The 17110-nt window shown below is 34.1% G+C and overlaps 1 protein-coding gene across 1 annotated transcript in view; it reads left to right on the forward strand.

The window, feature by feature from the left end:
• The first annotated feature begins 4787 nt into the window (after positions 1 to 4787).
• Positions 4788 to 17110, forward strand: part of LOC110038633 (pheophytinase, chloroplastic) — a 38830-nt gene continuing 26507 nt past the window's right edge. The window contains exons 1-2 of the mRNA XM_020743522.1: positions 4788 to 5134; positions 5234 to 5329. Coding sequence (XP_020599181.1) covers positions 5041 to 5134; positions 5234 to 5329 — 190 coding nt within the window. The 5' untranslated portion in view covers positions 4788 to 5040. The remainder of the gene's footprint in view (positions 5135 to 5233; positions 5330 to 17110) is intronic.

Genomic DNA, 17110 nt, shown 5'->3' on the forward strand with positions numbered 1-17110 from the left:
GTTTGCTAGATTTGGGATCCATTTAACCTTATAAATATGCTCTAAATGCTTCCAAATATGGTTTAATGGCTTGATGTGTGTTTGATTTGACTTAGATTGTATCAATTTTGGTGTTGTTGGGTCCATCTCATTGAGCTGGTTAGTTTGACAAAAAAATCATTGAAATTGGAGTTAATCAATGTTTGAACATATCTTGCTCAAAAGATTGCCTTGAGATCTGTGTCATGCTTCGTGATTTATGTTGAATGATGGTTTTTTTGATGACGTATCAATTGTTCTCCTATTTTTTGGTGAGACCAACTTTTACCGTCTGTAAATACCGAAATTTGGAGCACTTTATTTTTCTTGATATGTTTATTCACACACACACACACACACACACACACACACACACACACACACACACACACTCAAACACACATTTATATAAAAAATATAAACATTTATTTATTGTTTATGTATAAATAAATGTATGACAACTTCTAAAATAAATCACATATTTATACTTTGTGGATATAAACATATATTAAAACAACAAATCCATACATAATTATAAAAAATAAATGTATAAACTAAAAGACTTTTGTTTATGTCACGTATACCAGCAGCTGATGCAATATTTATAATTTTTTATTCACATAAATCTGATAATTTATTTATTAATTTGGGTATTAAATTTAACTTATCATTGGGAATATCATTTTTAATGATTTATAATAATATATTTGTAGTTAATTTCAGGCGGTAGTTTGATGCGATAGCAAATAATTCCTATGTATTTATAGTGATATGCATTTTTTATGACAAAAAAAGTTTGTTTTTTTTTATTTATGGTGGAAAGTTGTTTTTTTAACTTATGGCAAAAAAAAAAAACTCTTTTTGTACATGTATTGCGAGGATCCAATCATCAGATTGTGCAAAATTGGATGGCCGATGTATGCTGATGTAGGGACACATGGATTATGCTCTCTTTTAGGCACATTTTGAATTATTTTGAGTCTGTAAATAGACCAAGAAGAGAATGGAGGAGGACTCCCCTTAGCTATCTAGCGGAAAATCAATGTGATTTCTCAGAAAAAAAAAGTCGCATTGGCCTACTAGTGGACAATCAACATGATTTACTTTTGTGTTTCTGATATGCCGACATCTTGGGAATCTCGCCTTGCCGAAAATTAGAAGAACTGATACAATTTTGAGGAGGCGATGCCGACACTATTTGAAGAAGAGTTGACCCTTTTCTTGAGGGTATTCAAGACCAAGTTTTTAAAGATTAGCCACATTCTTGGTGAGTACAAGAAGGTAAATAACTCCCATGCAATAGATATATGGTCTTTGGATACAAGTTAGCAAAATTTTAGGATGCCTTATCCTCCATAATAGTTTTTCTCTTCCGAAAACATTGAGAACTGATGAACAGAGCACAAAAATATTGCAGGCTTTTCAAGTGAGGATGTTGACCAATAAAGAGAATAATAGAAGGATTTGATCTTTAAGAAGTTGTCTTTAATCTAGAAGCCCAAGCGATCTCACTTTTGGCTTGAGGGTAGCTCACTAGAGTGTATCCTGATGATAAGGGGGGAAGAAAAAGTGGAATGAAGTCTTTATTTCAACTGTTTCTTGCATCCTTATTGATGCTTTGTTGTATGTGTCAGGCTGATGTAATCATCAATTGGTAGTGTGTCTGTCTCTATGTTTTACTTGAAGCTTCTTCTTGACAAACGTAATATGTTATGTGAGAGGTCGAAGGAAATCCACCAAGAATATTTGACTAATTTGAGGCTATTAGTCAAAGTTTTGGCTTAATGATCGTGGCTTGTGATGGAAGAGGTCAAATAGATTCCCTCCGGGATCGATTAAGCCTAGACTAAAGTGTCATAGATACTCTGTTTTTCTCGAGACTGAGGCATAAATTACTATGGATCATACATTTTCTTGAAAATATGGTTACAACCATACTCATAAATGATGTTTGGAAGTTTGCTAGCTGTTGTATTTGAATTCTGTTGTTCCCTCACAAAGATATGTTTCATACGAGCATGTAAAGTAGCCTATGCATCAAACCTCAAAGAGATAAACTTCTTGATCAGTTGAGAAAGAACTCTAGTATGATTAAGGGGGTGGCTATAGAGAAAGTGCTCTTTACGGTGAAGGTTGCCCCTCAGTCTGGAAGTGGTTCTCATAAAATTGAGGTATGAATAAAATGTGGGATGACTGCCCTGCTATAGTTATGCAAGAGGCATTAACATGACTGACCTTTGGAGACTATAGTGAAGGCTTCCCTCATCCTGAAAGAAGTTTTCATAGAATTTGTGTCAAAAAATGATGTAAGAAGAGTACCCCACTACAATCGTGTCCGGGATGTTGACATGAACAAAATTTTAAGACTACAAAGGTTTCCTCAAATTGAAGAATAGTTTAGAAATGATATTCAAGATATGTAAAAGAGGTTCATTCACCAGTTGGGTGATGTAAATTGGGAGACGAAGTAGAGGTTCGACATCTCAAACTTGAAGATAGTGTCAAACAAGACTTCACTTTTTGTAGATAGTGCCAAAAGGATGTGTACCGGAAAGTCCATAGTGGCTAAGTCTTAAATTTAACATCTTAGTATTGCACGGAAACCAAACACATACTCTGATAGTTAAAAAGAAGTGGGAGAAAACACCTCAAATTTTATGTAAAAAACCATGAAAAGAAGAAAAACTCATGGGGACTAACCAGGTTGAAATAATACATTATGAGTTGGTGATTACATGTTCAACCTCTTGTACCATAGATGGTGAAGCGTTACAATGCATGTCTTTGGGGTTGACATGACATCCGAGATGATTTGTTGCTTCGTATGTTGCTCTATATGATGCTTTTTCACAAGGAGTGGGCAACGACAGATGGTGATTAGTGGTGGCCAATGAGTGGTGGTCGTCGGTGGTTGGCGGAGGTTTGCAATTGGACTGGGAGGAATTTGCCAAATTGTCGGTACATAAGTGATGTTGGACTTCAGCTCCTTCTTCACACCTCAATCCTCTTTAGTCTTCAAGCTCTAGGTCCCCACTCAAGATTTGGGTAGAGCTTTATTTATAATGTTTAGATTGGAAATATGGAAGGAATCCAGACCACTCTTGATTAGAGGCCCGGAGAGATCCAATTGATCGAACGTCATTTGATGGACATCTGAGTGTTTTAATGATGTTAGAATTGAGAAATTATTGACTTGGTTAATTCATTTTGTTGAGAAATTCAAATTGACTATAAGATTGTTTGATTCGAGATTCGTTTGAAAGTCCAAATATGCCCTGAAAGTTTCAAAAGTGGTTTAATGTTTGATCTGGACTTGATTTGACTAGGATTAGATCAATTTTGGTAACATTGAGTTCTACTATAAATTTGCTGAAATTGAAGTTCCGGAAGAATTTTAATCAATGTTTGAACAGTGCTCAAAAATAGCTCTGAGATCCGTGCCATACCTTAAGATTCATGTCGGGTGATGAATTTATTAATGAAGTATAGGTGTTATTTAGAAAGATCTACATACTTTTCACTCAATTCTTTAGTATTTTCTTATATCGAGCGCCTAAATTTCAATTTTTAACCATATACCTAACTTATCAATGCATAAAAAGACGGATCATGTTTTAAAATTTAATATTGATGTGTGCTAAAAAATTACGGCAATAGAGTAATGAATTATCATTTTAGCGTTGCACGAGAATTCAACACACAATTAGGTAAAAGAAGACAATCAATAATGATATCAAAAGTTTTTACATGGAAAACCCGTAAAGAAAAAAAATTACGAGCCTAACCCAGATGTAAAAATTCACTACAGGTGATGATTTTAAAGACCCCTTATCCCACATACAGGAAAAGATTATTAAGTTTTCTAAATTACAACGTCGACTGACGGCTTCCGGTCGGTGGTGATCGATGATGATTGGTGGTGATATAAAGTGGTCAGCGGTCGACAACGGTCGCTGGTGATTGACGACGACAACAGTGCTCTACGATTGTTTGTGGCTGTCGACGACGATCGACGGAGGTTGGCGGTGATCGACAGCAGTTGGAGGATGTCGACGGTGGTCGAAGACCGTCGGCAGTGGTCAACGTCGATCGGCGATGACAGGGGTAGTGTTGGACGTCATCTCTTTCTCAAAGCTTTATGTTCTCTCTCATGGAGGGGTAAGACTCTATTTATAGTATTCTGTGGGCAATTAATGCAGAAATATGAACCATTTTGATCAGACGGTCAAAAGAGCTTTCTTCGATCATACAAAATTTAATCGACATTATAGTACCTTAATGACCCCAAAATTGAGCAATGTTGTGCTCCTTGGTTTTGTCTTGTCGAGATACTCGATTCAACAATTTGTTTGCTAGATTCAACATTCGTTTAACCTTTTACATATGTTTGAGAAACTTTCAAGAGTGATTTAATGATTTGATTCTAATTGGACAAATTTTGGTAACATTAGGTTATTCTTGTCGAGCCAGTTAGTTTGACAGAATTCTGGATGAATTTTTATCGATGTTTGAATATTTCCTGCTCAAAAAGCTGTATTGAGATCTGTGTCATACCTCGAAATTCATGTCACATGATGAGCATTTGCATAGAGATGTATCAAATATAATATTATTTTTTATCTTATATTAACAATTTAGGTGGTATAAATATAAAATATAAAATTTAGGTGTTATAGCCCTAAACCCTAACCGCTAAACCCTAAACCGCTAAACCCTAAATATATATTCGCACATGTAAAGAAGTAGGCCTTGTGTAGCATGTATGTAAATGCCGCGCATGTAAAGAAGTAGGCCTTGTGTAGCATGTATGTAAATGCCCCAATATCTATTCAATTTTCGTTAAGAGGGAAAGCAACGCCGTTGGGTAACTTTGAGCCACGTTTGGCTAAGGACCGCATCCGCCAGCGCCACTTGCACGCCATGCAAGTGGGAAACCAGCTACAGAGCTCAAAATTTATGGTCGCCAGCCCCCCGATATCGGCTGTTGTAGGGATTAAAGGATTGTAGTTATCTAAATTTTCAATGTCTTTATCTCTTGCCCCCTCTTTTTGCATCAGAACGAGCCCCTTCTGCCAGAGGCGGTGTTGTCGTCGGTCTACGCTGTTTTATTTCCATGGTCATCTTTCAACACCCGAATCGATTCATCTTTTCAGTTTTGCTTTCTCAATTTCCTTTTTTTTTAATTATTTTTGTGAGCTTGAATGTCTTGCTTTAGAAGGAAGCAAAACTGGAATTTTGAAGAGGAGATTGTTTTCCAGAGGAATCGCCTTAACCGTGTTCTGCTCCTTGCTAAGCGAGAATTCCGTTGGAGGTTTTTTCCCTACTTCATTTACGTATTTATGTAAATAAATTGTTAGTGCATTCTACTGCTAGTCGGATAAGCTTATGTCCCCTTCACGGATAAGCTTATGTCACAGAATTTATCTAATTGAACGATGCAATAATGTTTCTAAGTATCCCAAACTCGGTGTTTGTTGACCTTCAATTCTCTGAAACCAATAGGTGTCGTTTATTTTTGTCCACTTCTGTGTTTTGTTAACTCTTATATAAACTATTGATATTGAATTGCATAGTGATCTAATTGTCAACTTGTTTTTTTCTATTGTTCTCGCTTGTATGCTTGGCAAAATGTTGTTTGTAAAGATACCACGACCATGCAGGAGGCCTAATGTTATTTATGCCTCTTTGTTATCTGCTTTCCTCAGACCATAAGATAGTTGTCATGTGGATGGAATTTTTCTTGCTAACATATAGATTCCATTAATGTTTGGTGAACACTTTTGGCTGCATATGAGGCCTCCCTTTTCAAGTTGAAATCCAAGTTGTACTTGTGGAAGCAAGGCACTAGGTCTAATCCATGTTTGAATCAATTCAACCAAAATTGGAGTAGGTTTAGGGTAGTCAATTAGGTTCTATTCATGACAGGAATCATGATCTAGATGATTTGGTCTTATAATTGCTTGACTTAATGAGAATCAAACTTGTTCTACTTGACTAATGGAGAACACAATCAAGGTCCATTCCACAACTACATAACTGTCTACACTCAGGTGATGCAAAGCTAATTTTATACACATTTATCCTAGTATCACTTGATCCAAGAATGTTATTGTAAAAGCTTATGGAATTGATATGATATTGTCATTCTTAAGATATTTTGAAGACTGAGTTTTATGCAAGATTCAAGAATCCAAGATAAAATTTTTTATGGGATTCAATTAAGAGTTATGCAAAATGATATCAAGAAATAAGATGCAAAAATGACCATGCAAGGTGATTCTTCAAAGTTCCAATTATGGTTCCTTTGCACTTTTTTTTTTTTGGGAACTCAGCATTGACGTCATGAAGCTCGTGGATTGATTTGAATTCTTACAAATTACACTAAGGGATAATTGGATGTGGGTAAACTTGTTGTTATCAAGATTATGCACATGAATACTTGGAGATTAGAGATATAGATTAATATGTATGTTTTCATGTATAAAAGCAATACATATCAAAATATGATGAATCCAATGCCCAAGAAAGCAAGATATATAAGAAGACTTAGAAAATAACATTTAAAAACATTCACTTTTAAATTTGCTAAAAATGTTATAAAATAATCATTAATTTTTATAATATCCAATAAGTTATTGTATAAATAAATTAGTAGAATGACGTATGGGTTAATTTTATATAATAACTATTTTAAAAAAATCAGATTGCGGACCTTCACAAACTTTTGTAACCATCTGCAAGATTGAGGGTCTGTAAAACTTTACGCTGCTTTACAAAAAAATAGAAACTTGTGGTCCTTTTTAAATGTCATGGCCTTAGCAATGATTTTGCTCCGTTATACTATACGGGTTTCTATGAAGTTTGATTTCTATTATGTTAGCTACTAATCATTTGAATATAAATTTTTGTTGGAAAGTATGGAGCTTTGAAGGTAATAGTTGATCGAAAAATATAGTATAAGTTTAATTTTGTTATTCTATTATGTTATTTGATTTTAGGTTAAGCCTTATACCCCGACATATACATGTATTTTTTATGATTTTGAGAGAATAAACCCTATTATGATATTCTTAGTGAAAGCCTAATTTTGTCTTTTTCTTTCTTGCAGCCACCAAGAGCATTCAAGTGAAAAAGTTTTCTTAACAATAAAGATAGACTTGTTAGGGAGAAAATTAATTGCTTGCACTTGATGATTATATTGATGTTTTAAAATTATGTCAAGCTTCATAGTTTCTTCACACTTGGCAAAATATGTGTAGAATCCATTTTTCATGGTTGGATTTTTATTTTGATTGTTGTTTGATGGTTATGCATGGTGTTTTGTTGAAGAACATGGATAAATGTTTTCCTTGCCATGAAGAAGGAATATTGTGATGTGGTCTTAATGTACAGGAAGTGGTCCTGAGATAGAGTTATATTTTAAAGGGCTTCTCCATTTATCATGGAGTGATTATTGTTTTAAGTGTTGGTTTTGCAAAAAATCTCAAGTTTATTCAATACATAGTTGGATATAGGCTCCAATCAAATCACGTAAAAATTATGTTAATGCATGTCATTTTACTATTGCATGTTTTACTTGTGGTTTATGATTGAGTTTATCTCATATTTGTAGCGTGTTTTATAAACTATGTTTTATCATAACGCTTGTAGTTAATTTTGCATTTCATTTTTTATCTAGTTTTATTTTCTAATCAAAATAATAAAATTGGTTTTATTTATTTATTTTTTAAAATTTCACATGTTTTATAGCCCAATTTATTTTCAGTTATTGGATTTTTAAAAACCTTAAATTGTTATCAGAGCGAGGGCTCAATAATTACTTGCTTCACATCCCTATAGTGTTCCATGAGGTTTAAACACTTAGTTGACAACAAAATGCCTTTAGATAGTAGCTAGAAAATTAATTGAGGGACATTTCACAGAATGTCCACCATTATTTGATGAAAATTCTTTTCAATTATGAAAAAAATAAAATGATGATGATTTTACATGTATGCAATGTGAGGATTTGACATTTTATACTACAAGGTTATAAAAGTCCTACAATGGTAAAGAAATTTCTAAGTTGATTGAGGATTGGACTTATTTTAAGCAAAAGTTTGTAGGATACCTAAATGGCACGGGAGTTAGTACTTTATATTGTACATTATAATATAATATGAATTTCTATAATCCGAGGATATGTAAATAGTTATGGATAAGTTATTCACATGAAGAAATCTGATGTTAGCATTTTGATGAGGAGTAAGAAATATTCAAAATGAAATCTTGTGAGAGCACCATAGAGATTTTTGGGTGATTCATTAAGGTTGTAAATGGATTGCATGCCCTTGATACATAATACTTTGACGCAAAGCAGATAAATAAGATTCTATAGTCCTTATCGGAAGAGTGAGACTCGAAGGTATTTACTATTTATGAAACATGAAATTTAAATTCTTATACATTAATCACTTGTATAGTTTTCTAATAACTCATGAATAGATCATGAATAGAATTCTTATCATCTTCAGAGAAAAGTAGATAATTGTAATGATAATAAAAGGAAATGTTGTAGCTCTCAAGTCGTTAGTTGAGATATGCACACAGTCTAAGGAGAATGACATGACATTATAAATTTGTTAGCTGAGAAGAAAATTAAAAAAAAAAAAGGCTCCTATAAAAACAAATATAAAAAAATACTTCAAATTTGTATTGCAAGTGACAAGAAAGAAGCCATGACATGTTTCAAACTGGACAAACCTACATATTTCAAGTTAAAATACCCTCTGCATAAGCATAAGAGTAAATTAAAGCAATTGGCTAAGGAAGCCAGGAATGAATTGAAAGTGAAAACATAAATTCAGGTGATGATAATGAGTTAGTTGAATAGTCTTATTGTTAGGGAAAGTAATAAATTTGAAAATTTATTAGGAAGCTTGAATGTTAGGGAACTTGATATCAGATAACCTAATTAGAGATGTAATTAGAGGATCTCTTTTCTATATTAGGGATATTCCTAATCTAGAGAATTGAGGGTGTGTATAAATATGTAATATAATGATAATAAAAGGAAATGTTGTAGCTCTTATGTCACTAGTTGAGATATGCACACAGTCTAAGGAGAATGACTGACATTATAAATTTGTCAGCTGAGAAGAAAATTAAAAAAAAAAGGCTCCTACAAAAACAAATATAAAAGGTTGGCATAAATTTAAAAAATTTACTTAAAATTTGTATTGCAAGTGACAAGAAAGAAGCCCTGACATGTTTCAAACTTGACAAACCTACATATTTCAAGTTAAAATACCCTCTGCATGAGCATAAGAGTAAATTAAAGCAATTGGCTAAGGAAGCCAAGAATGAATTGAAAGTGAAAACATAAATTCAGGTGATGATAATGAGTTAGTTGAATAGTCTTATTGTTAGGGAAAGTAATAAATTTGAAAATTTATTAGGAAGCTTGAATGTTAGGGAACTTGATATCAGATAACCTAATTAGAGGATCTCTTTTCTATATTATGGGTATTCCTAATCTAGAGAATTGAGGGTGTGTATAATATGTAATATATTTTTAATTGGGAATAAGAAAAAAGAGTTTTCCACTACATGGTATCCGAGACACACTAAATAATTCCCTTCTTCGAGTTTGTCGTTTGTTGTTTGTCGAAGAAGCTTGGATTGTCAAGATCGATAGACTTGATTTCACATCATCACCTAACAACATTATTTTTGTCTTCATCCAGTGTCTTCTGCATTCGTTTTCATCAACGGTGTCATCTACATTTGTGTCATCACCCAGCGACATCATCAGTGTCTTCATCCGCTTTGCCATGCCCATCGCTATGTGCTGACAGTGTCATCTACATCGCTCCTCATTTTTTGCATCCACTTCGTCATCTGCATCATTCTACATCATCTGTGTCTGCATCCGCATTGACAAGATTAGGGCATTGATGAAGCCCTAATCTACTTTGGCCGCTCTGTTTGCTTCAATCTATGTCATTTGCTTAGATTGATTCGTTGGCTTCTACATTCGGCTTCTTTGGCTTAGCCAAATTAATTTATCTTTTTGTCTCTCTCTGTGGATGTTGAGTTGTTCTTTGTCAATTTTTTTTTCTTCTGGTGTTTTGACCGGTACTTCAGCTCTTCCTTGATCACTAGATGACATCACTTATGGTTGGTGAACAAAAATATCTTGCGAAAAATTTGATCTCATAAGCAGCTAAGAATGAAGATAAAAAGTTAAATGACAAAATAAAACTGTGAGACTCTACCTAACAAGTATCTCTCAAGAGAGTCACCTCATTGGTAATCCCTCAACTGGGACAGATTCAAAACATTATGAGTGGTGAGGGTTGATGCCCAGTTTCTGATACAGATACGTAATTCTATCGAACCAGATAAATCTGGTCATATCACTCATTGTGATGTGTTAAAGATGCGATGGAAGAATTTGCATTTATGATTTATGGGAGAGAATATTTCTCTAATCTTTGATGCATGCAAAGAGTACTATCAAGTCAAACATTATGATCAATTATTTAATGCCTTATTCCCCTTCAATACTGATGTTTGGATTCAGAAGGCTCAATGGCTATATTATAACTTTTCTAGTTTGTCTTAAACCTCAATATGAAGGTGTCAAATCACTGATCTTATCTGATACTGAAAGTATTACTCTGAGGGAACCCTATACTAGAGTATTGTGTATGGTTTTGAGTTCTCAGTCCCCATTTGTACAATGAACTAGTGCTTTTGCTAGTTTGAAGCATGCAGACAACGATAAACCTCGGTCTCAAGACAATTACATTAGTGGAACTCCGAATTCTGAAAATCAAGGTTAAAAGGTAGTATGTTATTACTGTCACAAACCTGGTTATACGAAGAAAATGTGTTAGAAGTTGCTTGAAAAGAATCAGAATGGTTCTAAATCATAGTCAGTTCACATGGTCACTATTAATATATCCTCTCAAAGTCAAGACTTTTGATTTTTGTAGATGAATATGTTAAGTTCATAAAATTTAGAAAGCATAAAAAATTTTTCTTCTTTCATTGCTCTTTCTGAGTCGGGTTTTAATGACATATTTTTTTCTTTTCTTTCACACAATAGGTCATTGATTATGGTATTATATATTACATGACATTTAATTCAAAACCCTTTTCTATTTTTCATAACCATCCTTATTCCATCTCTAGCAAATGGATCCACTTGCAATGTTCTTGGTTCTAACACACATCAATATTACCCTCATATTGCCTCTAACTTTTGTTCTCAGTTTATTTAAATTATCTTTTAATCCTATTTCTATTAGCAAAATTACTCTTGCTCTTTATTATTTTATCTCATTTTTTTCCTATTATTGTCTATTTTAGGATCTTATGATTAAGAAGATTATTAGTAAAGGACGACAATTAGGGGGGTATACGTTGTGGATAAGGAGGTACCTCGACCGTAGCCTATTTTAGCACCTTATCTCTTTTTGAGATCCATTGTCAATTATGACCTCCATCGCTATCAATGCTAAAAGAGTTGGACCATCAGTTTCAACAATTATCATCTTTAGAGTCTAAATCTTGGTAATTTGCTGAACACCATCAGCTTTATTCTGTTACGATAATTAATAAAAGAGTAAGTTGTCGCCTTGAGTTGATTCATTCTAATGTTTTAGGACCTTATCCTATTTTATCTTATAGATTTCAATTTTTTTTTGTCATTTTTTATGATATCTTTTATAACTTCGCTGTACATTATGAAATAATGTAATGAGTTAATGTCATATTATCAATTTTTTGTGTAGTAATTAAAATTCAATTCACTGTTTCGGTTAAAATTCTGAGAATTGAAAATGCTAAATAATATTTTTTGCACCCTTCGAACATGTATCACTTAAAATGAGATACTTCACCAGTCAACTTGTATTAATATTCCATCCCAAAATGGAGTAGATGAAAGAAAAAATTTGACATTTTCTTGAGACCGCTAGAGACTATTTATTTCAAACGAATGTGCCTTAATATTTTTGGGTTGATGCATGCTCTATTGCATGTTTTTTGATCAATCGGATACCTTTTACTGTTCTTCAGAATCAAAGACCCTACCAAGTTTTGCTTCCAACTAAATCTTTCTTTTCTATTGAACTACACATATTTGAGTATACTTAATTTCTTCGTGATACTCATCCACAAATTTCTAAACTGGATTTTAAGTCGTTAAGTTTTGTCTTTCTAGGACATTCTCGTCTGCAGAAAGTATATCAATGTTTTTTCTCTCTTGAACAAATATATGATTTCGGTGATGTCACATTTCTTGAACAAACTTTATTCTTTTGTAACTCATCAGTGTCTAAATATTAACAAAATTCTTATGAGTTGTTAATTTATCACATTATAAGTTTAGGTCATGCTCTAGCTCTACCTTCAATGTCTTAGCCTAGACCACCTATCACAGATGTTTACTTAAGAAGACCACGTTCCCCTGATCATGCTCTAGCTCTACCTCCCAGTGACCTTGATTTACTTGTTACTCTTTGAAGATATAAACATTAATGCACATATACCATTTCCTCTTGTGTTAATTATATTCAGTTATCTTCAACTTTTTGTTTGTTTGTTACTTCTTTTGACTCTGTTTAGATTCCAAGATCTATTCAACAAGCCTTGGCCTATTCTAGGTGGTGCGCAACAATGCTTGATAAGATAAATGCCTTAGCTAAAAATGAATCTTAGGAACTAAACTACCTTTTAGCAAGAAGGTTGTTAGTTGTAAGTTAGTCTTTGTAGTTAAGTTTCATTGTGATGTATCCGTAGCTCGTTTATAAGCTCGGTTCGTTGCAAGGGTTATGCTCAAACTTATGGGATTGACTAGTTGGACACATTTTTCAAGTAGCTAAGTTGACTTCGATTCACTTCTATCTTTGGTCGCAATGAAGTATTGGCCTCTGCACTAGTTAGATGTGAAGAATCCTTTTCTGCATGGTGATCTTTTAGAAGAGGTATATATGGAGGAACCTCTTTGGTTTGTTGCTCAAGGGGAGCCTGGAAAAGTATGTCGTTTTCGAAAGTCCTTATATAAAAGCCCTCGAGCATGATTTGAAAAATTTAGCCAAAAAGTAGAGGAGTTTGGGATGCAAATACGTAGAAGTGATCACATTGTATTCTATAAGAAATTTGCTTCGAGAATCATTCTATTGGTGATTTATATTAATAGTAATATTATTACTGGAAGCGATGTGCCGTGAATCGTATCATTGAAATCATTTATTCATAATCAGTTTAGTACTAAAGAACCTAGTTACTTGAAGTACATTTTGGGGTTGAGTTATTAAGAAACAAGAATATAACTTTTATCACAACAGAAATATGCGTTGGATTTGTTAGCAGAAACTAGGAAAATAGGAGTCAACCCATCCAAGTACTTTGATGCCTCCCAATGAACAACTTACCAAGAATGAAGAGCCAGCCTTTTAATAATCTTGAATGATATAATAAGTTAATATAAAAATTAAATTTTTTTACAGTAACTTGTTTTGATATTGCGTATTCAGTTAGCACTATATGTCAGTTTGTCTTTCCTCACAATATATCATTGGGCAGTTTAGAACAAATTCTATGTTATCTCAAGGGAGCTCCTTGACAAGGTATTTTATATCAATATTATGGGCATAGAAATATTGAATGCTTCCTTAATGTAGATTATGGAAGTTTTAAGATTGATCGAAGGTCCATTACTAGATTATGTGTCTTTTTTAGTGATAATTTGGTCTTATGGAAGAGTAAGAAACAAAATGTAGTGTCACGATCCAGTGCTGAATTTGAGTATCGAACGATGACACAAGCTTCAAGTGAATTGATGTGGGTCTTCCAACTCGACCAAAATGGGTTTTAAGATGACAATTTCAACAAAGCTGTGGTGTGATAATCAAGCAGCAATTCATATTGTCTTGAATCCTGCCTTTCATAAACTAACTAAACACATTGAGATATATTGTCAATTTGTTTGTGAAAAGATTTAACAAAATCTAATTTCTACATCTCATGTGAAGACTAGGAGCAACTACGTGATATCTTCACAAAGTCCCTTAATAGAGCGAGGGTCACTTATATTTGTAACAAGCTATGCATGATAAATATCTATGATCCAGCTTGAGGGGAAGTGTTATGAAAAGTAATAAATCTGAATCTTGTATAATAGGAAACTTGATATTAGGTAATAAGAAACTTGATATTAGGCAACTAATTAAAACAAATCTAATTAGAGGATTTTTCTATATTATAATTATTCATATTCTAGAGAATTGGGAGTGTGTATTAATGTGTAATATATGTTTTCAATTGGGATTAAGAAAGCTAAGAATGGATTGAAAGCAAAAATATAAATTTAGGGAGTGAAAATGAGTCAACTGAACAATCTTATCAAGAGGAGGTCAATTTGTGTCTTGTGGCCACGAATGAACCAATGGCTGAGGTAAGATACTTATGATGAGCTATATATATATATACATATATGTATATACAAATGATGTTATATATATGTTGAGATAAATGATGTACTAGTTAATCTTAAAATGAAGCATAATGCACTGAAAAAGGATGAGACGAACTTATCCGTACAACTTTCAAAACTTGACAATAATTTACAACATGCTAGACATGAAAGCACATACATGCATTCTAAAGCCTCATTTTCTGATAAACTGTTTAGAAAAAACTATAGTTTGAAAGCTAAAATTGAGGTCTTGCTAGATAAAAAAACTTTCTATTGTTTGTGTTTAGAAATGCATCTAAGAATAATAAAATGTCACATCCAAAATATTATTTGCATACAAATACTAATTGCACAACATGTAATTTATGATTCTTTGCTAGAAACTTTAAAGGTCGGGCATCGATGACAATTTACCTTTTTACCTGGCTTTCTTGATTTACACACACTAGTTGAGAGCACACTTATTACATTATACTAATTCCATTTGGGAACCAAAATAATTTGTCTTGAATAGAGGCTGAACCATTGTATATGTATGCTTCACCATAGGAACAATGAAAATGGATGATACATGGTCAACAGATGTTTGAAACACTTGATATGAGATCAAATATTATTTATTTCATGCAACCAAGGGTTGACGATTTGTATCATTAGAAGATAAACTCAATAGAAATATTATGAGTCATTATCATTTTCTTTGTATCCTACACCATTGGAAAGATGCTTTTGGTTGCTGGACTAAAGCACAATCTTATTAAGTTTAGCTAACTACGTGATAAAATGGATGATTCAATTTCTGCAGCACTAAGTTTAATTAAGTTGACTGGAGGAGTTAATTTCACTTGTTGCAGGTTTATAACATCTATCGATTAGATTTGAGCAAATTACTTGATGATAGTTTGAATATTTAAATCCTTTTATAATGATCCATGGTCATTACTTAGATGATTTTATAACGCAGGCATGTACACATTCTCAAAATTTTCAGTTATGAACTTTTATTCGAGCTACCTAAGATTATTCTAAGTAATAAATTTATATTGATTGTGAACTAGGTAAACAAATCTACTCATCTTTTAAGTCTGCAAACTGGATTGTCACATCAGGAGTATTAAATTTTTTCATATGTGCTTATTCGTACCTGTAGTTCCCACTAGTTTAGGAGAGAAGAAATATGAATTTTTTATAGTTGATGCCTATTTAAATTCACATGAATGGTATTTCTAGCTAATGAGATTAATGTAGCAGCTGAGTTCATAAAATTTGTGGGGAAGATAGATGACCATCCTTAATAACCATTAAAAGTTGTTATGGTATGGCTCATATACCATATAGGGACAGACGCTGGAACGAAGCGGAGCAGAGCGGAGCGAAGCGGAAGAATCTGTCCAAATCGGGAAGTTACGTTATGTGGGTTGGGGGTGTTGGGTCAACGCCCCGCTATACGGTACATGGGTAATTTGGGAATTACATATTGTACTGTAGGGCTTACTCTAGGATTATAAATAGACCTATTTGTAATCCTAGGTCTTTGAGAGAGTTGAATTTTGTATTCTGTATTCTTTTCTGAATATTGAAAAGGAGGTCGCCGCTCTGCTCCCGAGGATGTAGGCATCTTTGCCGAACCTCGTTAAATCTCTGTGTTCTTTTGAATTTGTGCCGATTTTAGTTTTTCTTCGCCCTTATTTTCTCAACAAGTGGTATCAGAGACTGGTTCGAGGGTGCAGAAGAAATTTTTTTTTTTTTGCGGTAAAGATTTTGGCCGAAGATTTTTCAGCTAGGGCAGAAGAGCTATCTCGGCGCAAGAATCTCGGTTCGGGCGGTAGTTCGCGAAGGGGAAGTTCGGCGATTACCGCAGAGGAGAAAGTTCGGCGGCTTCCGGGCTTGACGCGAGGGTCTTGATCTGGCGACAGGAAAGACTGTGTTCACAGAGCTTCAGAGTTCGCGGCTTCGCTTCGGTGTTCTCGCATCGCAGAAGAAGCTTCGCGATCGCGCGACAGAAGAGTGGAGAGTTCGCGGCTTCGCTTCGGTGTTCGCGAATTGCGTCTTCTGTGAGGAGTTCGGAGACGTGCGCGAGGCTCTGTGGATCGGCTCACGAGCGGGAAGTGGAATGCTTTCGCGAAAGTAAGGTTCAGAGAGAATTTTCCTAAATAGAGCCAGAGGAGGAAAAAGGGAATATTGGACTGCGGATTTTCTGGGAATTTCGAAATCCTCTGCTAGAGAAGGAAAATCGGACCTTTGCTCGAGAAATTTCCGGTTTTTCTTTTTGCTGCTGCTGCTGTGAAATTGGAAAGGAAAATAGGAAAGCGAATTTTTGTGAGAATATTTCTTTGCTGGAGGCCTTAATTAAGTAAATAATTCTTTTGTTGGAGGTTAAATTAGGGAATATTTGATTTCTACTCTGCCCGGCTTTTCGAAAAAAAAAGAGACTGAACATTCCTTCGGAGGCAGGAAGCAAAATCGGAAGGTCCCGATTATCTTGGGAGGTGATTCAGATTTCATTCCTTCACTCGAGCGAGCGGAGAAAACTGCGGGGAAGTAAATTTGGAAGATTCTTCAAATTTTGCGGTGCAGCGGAGCTAATCCAGGACGCCGAAAAGAAAAGTTTAGAGGCAATTTTGG

Source organism: Phalaenopsis equestris, unplaced genomic scaffold (genome assembly GCF_001263595.1).
Source record: "Phalaenopsis equestris unplaced genomic scaffold, ASM126359v1 Scaffold233353, whole genome shotgun sequence".
NCBI lineage: Eukaryota > Viridiplantae > Streptophyta > Magnoliopsida > Asparagales > Orchidaceae > Phalaenopsis > Phalaenopsis equestris.